The 6541-nt window shown below is 52.1% G+C and overlaps 3 protein-coding genes across 3 annotated transcripts in view; all 3 read right to left on the minus strand.

The window, feature by feature from the left end:
- HOXC6 (homeobox C6) overlaps window positions 1-835 on the minus strand; it is a 13805-nt gene extending 12970 nt beyond the window's left edge. Inside the window, exon 1 of the mRNA XM_014542032.1 lies at window positions 248-835. The gene's annotated coding sequence lies outside the window, so the exon portion shown is untranslated. The remainder of the gene's footprint in view (window positions 1-247) is intronic.
- Window positions 1-6541, minus strand: part of HOXC4 (homeobox C4) — a 66105-nt gene that overhangs the window by 43913 nt on the left and 15651 nt on the right. The window lies entirely within an intron of this gene.
- Window positions 5470-6541, minus strand: part of HOXC8 (homeobox C8) — a 2711-nt gene continuing 1639 nt past the window's right edge. Inside the window, exon 2 of the mRNA XM_005869138.2 lies at window positions 5470-6302. Coding sequence (XP_005869200.1) covers window positions 6010-6302 — 293 coding nt within the window. The 3' untranslated portion in view covers window positions 5470-6009. The remainder of the gene's footprint in view (window positions 6303-6541) is intronic.

The following is a 6541-nucleotide window of genomic DNA, read 5'->3' on the forward strand; positions in this document are numbered from 1 at the left end:
CGCCGCACCCCTCACCCCCAACTTCGGCGCACAGTGACATCAGGACAACACCCCCCCACACTACCTAATCTTCCAGTTTAACCCAATTCCCCCCCTCCACATCTCCTCCCCACAATGGCCCACGCGCCCACCCCCTCGCACCCCCGCTCCTCTCTACCCGAGACCCGCCGCTGCCGTCCTTATCTTGAAACCGCCACCCAGCCACGGACCATTAGTTACATATTTGAACCAATAAGGAAACACTTACCGGGCGCTGCTGTCACTCTCCCTCTCCCTCTCTCTCCCTCTCTCCCCCTCTCTCCCTTTCTCGTCTTTCCTCATTCTGTGCCGCTGCCGAGCCTGTCTCAGCTCCACACACTCATATATACTTTATATAAATTTTAAAATAAAAAAATAATCCTAATAACCAAAAAGCCAAATAAAATTAAGGGGAGTTGCAAGAAGGGGGCAGGCGGGAGCGCCGCGGGGAGGGGCGGGGAGGCATCTGCAGCTCCGGCCTCAACTCCCGCGCCGCAGTCCTCCTCCCCTGGGGGGCCGAGGTCCGGTGGGGAGAGAGGTGCCCCCCGCTCCTGCCTCTCCCCCTCCCCCCTCCCCAGGTGCCCCCAGCTTCCGGCGACTCCACCTGGGAGTGAAAAAATTAAATGGGGGGGGGAAGAAAATAATTATTAATCAGATTAATAAAAAAAATACTGCTAATGAAGGGAGCGCCCAGCGCAGGTTTCCCTGGCAATGGTTAGGCTCTTACGGGGAGGACTGTTCTGAGGAGCGCTCCGAACGGACAAACCACAATAAAAAGTTCACGTTCATGGATGGAATCCACATGACTTCTTGTGGCCAATCCAACTTGTGAGTCGATCGTAAACTTTTATTACTCAGCTGTAAATTTTCTGCAAACAACCGGGAATGCGATGCATTTGTGTAGCGTGTGCAAATGGGCGCCGCGGTCGCCATGTTTACCCAATTCTCTCCGAGAGGGAGCAGCCCCCGACTCCCACCGCACCCCACCCTCCGCCCGCGCCCCCAGGCCCGGCGCTCCGGTCGGTCGGGCGCAGGAAGGGCGAGGGGGATGCGAGAGGAGGCAAGGAAGGGTTCTGGCGCTGAGTCGGCTGCCTCCCTGTGCCATGCCGAATTTTAAATATTTTCCTTAATAAATGGGTTATTAAGGTTGGTTCTGGGGGAACCGAAGCTTTGCAAAGGTTTGTGACATTGGGGCAGTGAGGGCTGGCAGGGTGAAGGGACTGACAAGGGATGCGCTCCTTACCCCGGCCTTTTTTTTTCCTGGTAAGTGAACAACATCCCTCCCAATGGGGTGTCTGGGCAGCCCCCCACTGCACCCCAGACAGGAACGGGAGGGGCAGGCCTGAACTGACGTGTCTGCAGAGCCCAGAGGGCTTAGACGGGCCCTGGGCAGTCCTGCAGAGACAGCAGGAGGGGTGAGGATTGGGAGCCGCTTCTAGAACCCCCAAAGCACCTCTCATCCCCCGGTTCCTTTTTCAGAGAAAATACATTTCCCCCCAAGACCACCCCTATTGTCCAGTCTTCTCAATTCCAAGGTGGAGATGGCAGCTACTCCCAATCTTTTTAGAATTAAAAATAAAATGAAGGCCCAAGATCTTGGTTCCCACTTCTTCTTCCTTTAGGTGCAAGGCAGTTTGAAGCCCTTTCTGTCTTGTCTGGTAGCGCACACCCGCCTGCCTTTTTCAGAAAAATTCCCCGCGACCTGGCAGCTGAGACACACCTTGGAGGCATTGAATAAAGAACCTCATCCCTCCCTAAAGTCCACCTTCCCTACTAAATTCTGAGCACCCGAGGCACCCCACCCTTCTCCATACCCCAAATTCTGGCGATGTGTCCAGTGTGGGGGCTCAGAATAAAGTCCCCATAGAGACTAGTGGCCCATCAGTCATCGCCCCATCACTCTTCCCACAGCTGGAGGTTTGAAGGCCCCAAGCTCTCCCCTTGGACCCACACGGAGTTGGCGCGGGGACTCCAGGGCTGGGTGCCCTACCCCAACCAACAGGGGTCCCTCATCCCCTCCCCACGCTTCCCCCACAGAAGCGAAGCAGTTCCCTCCGCCGGATGCAGGGACCTCGTTTCTTTTACAAACCCACCCATAAATTTTATAACAGGTAGTTAAAAATTACAACAAGGAAGCGCTGGCCCAGCTTTTCACAATGGGCCACAGGGAGAAAGGGCCAGCCCTGCGGGCAGCTCGCCGGAAATTTTACTTCTAGTCTGTGACACAACCTGTCCCGAGTTCGCTCTAATTGGGGCGGGGGACCTTCCCCAGCCGCTGGGGCAGCTCATTGGGAAAAGATGAGGATGGAGAGGCCAATCCACTCTCCCGTCCTGGGGTCCAAGGAGCCGCGTAGGACATTCAGCACCGCTTCACCTCCCTCCTTCCCCACTCCCTGTAGGCCCGCACCTCCCCTGGCTTCAGCGATGAAGTGGGAGAGAGAGCGAACGTGATGAGGAATTTTTTTAAATCCAGAGAAACGAATTTGCCCCCCAACTTAATAGCTGCATTATCCCGTCTCTACGGTTGAGATTAGAATAATAAATTCAAGGCAAAATGAGGGAGATGCTTCAACTCAGCATTTTGAAAGATACTATTTTTCACAAATCACAAATCGCTTTCGGAAGCCACTTTGATTGGCTAATAAAAAAGTAAAGAATGGGAGCGAGTTCTAACCGCCGCAGCCGAATGGTCCCCATTCCCGTAATGGGACGGCGGGAGCGTTAGGGAGACGCGCTTCTAAAAAGAGCGCATCCTGCTCGCAATTAAATTCCCCCATAAAACGGGTTTTACCTCCTCTTCTCTCCAAACGAGAAAACGGAGGCGGCGGGCAGAAGGGGTGGGGGAGTGGGTGCTGCGAGAGGGGGCGGCTCGAGCTCTCGAGGTCTGGCCCACGTCTCTAGCGACACCCGCTCCATCTGCACCCCGCCCTGCGTCGCCGGCTGGGGCCACGGGCATTGCCGAGCAGGGCCAGGGATGAATGGGACATTTGGGGAAAACGAGGTGAGAGCCTTCCGAGCCACTCAGTGCAGGGTTCAACCCACTCAGCTCCTGGACCAGCGGTCTTTAGTAACAGCATTCATAATTCCACATTTAAAAATGAAACGGCCCTCCGCCAGCCCCCTGAGTCTGGAGAGGATGGGCGCGCGTGGGAAGGCCTGGGGTGAGAGCTAAAGGCTGTCTTTAGGGCTGTCCTGGCGGATAGCGGGTGTCTCGCGCAGCAAACCGGGTTACCTGGCCGGCTCTGTAGCCCTCCGTAGGGACCCCAGGTTCCGAACGATTTCCCCCAGAGCCGCTCAAAGCTGTTCCCGGCTGCCCCCAGCCTGGGCTTTCAGTCGGCACCCTCTCTCGCTGCAGTAGTTCCCTATCCACGATCCCCGACTCAATCCTGTTTTCAGGATCACTTTGCGTGGGAGCCAGGACACAGACGGGGTGGAATTACACAAAACAAGAGTTGGCCTGGGCCTAAGTCTGGGAAAATCATTGAGAGAGAGAGAGAGAGATCTGGCTTCAAAATATTTCAGTCTTTGGGGATCTGGTTTTTAAGAACAGAAGATCTCATCCCCTCCCCTTTCCCCCTCTCCTGACTGAGCCAGATGACTTGTATCTCTGGAATTTGGTATTATTTGACCAGAATCTTACTGGCATAAACAGATTTCTCTAAGACACCCCCCCCCAGGGAAGAGTGAGAGACCGCTTTGCCCCCCTGAGTCCCTTAGCCTTTGACCCTTTATTTTGGAGAATGAGGAGTCCAATGAAGATTCTCCTTACCCTACTGTGGCTGGAGAGGAGGGACTGTCCACTCAGCAGGCCTGTCCCTTCTCCCCAGGCCAATGGCCTGCACTATGAGGGCAGGGCAGGGCAGGGCAGGCTGCCCAAATGCCAAGGTGAAGCCTGGACTGGGCATGAAACAACTAGAGCAGAGGCTGGAGTAGGAGCAAGTGGGTTAAGTGAGGGATGGCTCTGTGCTGACTGAATTTGAATTTCAGAATGTGGGCCCACTCTGCTTGGTGCACCAGCTCACGCACTTTCCCCTTCTTCTCGCTGTCCCCCCGGCTTAAGCTTCCTCATCCTTAGGCATCTTCCAGCCAAGTCCTCCAGGCTGCCTTGAGCCTCATGTCTTCCCCATCGTGTTCACTGTTCTAGTGGTGGGTGCTGGCTGCCCAGGGTTGGCCATGAGAGGCATGTGGCGATCAGAAAGAACCTCAATGCCTCCTCCTCAGCCCCAGTCCTGGAAATGAAAAGCCTAGCTTTGGGAAGGGCATGGGGGCAGATTCTTTGTCTGGGCCCAGCCCAGGGCTGAGGAGGAGTAAGGTGGGTAAGTGGGGAGATGCTTTCTCCCCATTGGGATCCTGGCATCCAGAAACCCACTTTGTTTGGAGCCAAGGTTTTCCCAAGAGCATACTGCTCTTCCTCCTCCTCTTCATCTCCCTCCTTTCACCTGCCCTCCCAGCCCAGCCTGCCCGCTCAACTCTACATGAGTTCCACCCCCCACACCCCAAAGCCAGGTCAGTGGAGGAGACCTTTTCCAGAGTGTTACGAAAAAAGGATGAGGAGGGGAAGAGGGGCAGGTCATGGGGAGGGGGTTTTGGAGAAAGAAACAAGTCATTCCAGATTCACATATTTTTCTCCTTTTTTAAAATTTTTATTATGACTCACGTATACAATACAAAGTACTTGGACCAGGAACAGGGCTGCCGGGACACAAAATCTACATTCATAGCTGGACGTAAAGACAAATGACCAAAAATTATTATTATAGATATATTTTTAACGTTTTTTTTTCCTTTCGAGCACATTGCATAAACAGAGAATTCAAGACAGAGTTAACTATACATTCAGTGCAATTTAGTTCTACTCTACTGGGGTTAGAAGCACAATAAAAGCGCACAGGACCGGCGAGCTAGGCAGTCTCAGTTGTTGGGTTTTCTTAGTGAAATAAGCAGCAACAAACGACAACAAAACCGCATTACGAATACTCTCAAAGCAGGATTTCTTTCTATAGGTAGTGATAAAATACGTTGGAGGTTTTTTTTTTCATTTTAAAATTTTTCTCTTTTTTTCTCCCATATTAGGATTTCTAAAAATTTCTCTTTTTTATTTTTCAAGATTATTGCAGGTTCCCTTTAGGTAGTATGTTAAAGATATCAGTATTATTATTATCAGTATTATTATTATCAGTATTATTATCAGTATTATTGTTTTCATGATTATGGTGATTTCTGAGCACTAACACTAATGCAGCTCAGAGGAAGCTAGGCCCAACAACAGAAATCAGACAGCGAAGGGGAGGGAGGCATGGGCCTGAGTGACCATGGGATGACTAGGTAGGATTTTCAGCAACTGCAGGTTCCTGTCTACCCTCTGGAAAGGGTGGGGGTGGGGTGAGGGGTGGTCTTCCTAATGGGGGGAGGGGAGCCCCAGAAAGGGAGAAGGAATATTCCTTGCTGTCACCTTTTTATTTCTTTAAACATTTCCCCTTTTCCTTTCCTTCCTTCATTCTTTTCTTTCCTTTGAAAAGAAGTAAATCTAATAATCTAATCCTAGCATAAACACAAAGCCATGAATCTTCTTCATTTTAAGGGGGGCTCCCCTCTAAAATAAATACCAAAGGAGCAGGGAGGTGGGAGTGTGGCAAGAAGGGGCAAGAGAGGGGGCAAAGAGGGCAGGTCTCAGACCTTACAATCCTGGCTGGTCTCTGAGGGTGGGGGTAGGGACAAGTGTGTGTGTCGGGGCAACGACTGAGACAGAGACTCCGAACTTTTCGCTGTGTCTCAGTCTCCCCCCTCCAGCCCCCCAACAAATAAAGATGGGGGAAGTCCAAAGGTAATAAAACCAGAACTGCAAGTATCTGACAGGTAGTTAGAGTTGTGAGTGTCATTCTATTCTCTATAAAAGCAAATGACAGTCGTAAACTTCTCAATTTATCCGCTACCATAAAACGAAACTTCAAGGGAGTTGCTAAAGGGGTGGGGGGGGTCTCTCTTTTTTGCTTAGTCCTTGTTTTCTTCCTTTTCCTCCTCTTCTTTCTCCTCTTCCTCGTTTCCTTCTTCCTCCACCTTCTCCTCATCTCGGGCTCCGGGCAGTTTATCCTTGTTGTTCTCCTTTTTCCACTTCATCCTTCGGTTTTGGAACCAGATCTTCACTTGTCTCTCAGTCAGTCCCAGGGCGTGAGAGACTTCAATCCGGCGCTTTCGTGTCAAATAAGGATTAAAGAGAAACTCCTTTTCTAGTTCCAAGGTCTGATACCGGCTGTAAGTTTGCCTTCCGCTGCGCCGCCCGGGAGCTGGACAGAACAGAACCCCAGTCTTGTTATGTTTGGGTGGGGGCTCAGCTTTCCCCTGCCATTCTTTCTCCCCTAAAGTCCTCCTTCCGATCTCCCAGTTCCCTTTCCTCCCGCAGAACAGGCAAGGGCAGATGGGCGAGAGCAGGCAAGGGCAGGAAAGTTTGGGAGCTTGTTTTGGTATGCTTCACCTTGGGAGGTGGGTGAGGTGGGGGCTGGAAGGGGGTCTGTCTGGAACCTGG

This window comes from Myotis brandtii, unplaced genomic scaffold, assembly GCF_000412655.1.
Source record: "Myotis brandtii unplaced genomic scaffold, ASM41265v1 scaffold29, whole genome shotgun sequence".
Taxonomy (NCBI): domain Eukaryota; kingdom Metazoa; phylum Chordata; class Mammalia; order Chiroptera; family Vespertilionidae; genus Myotis; species Myotis brandtii.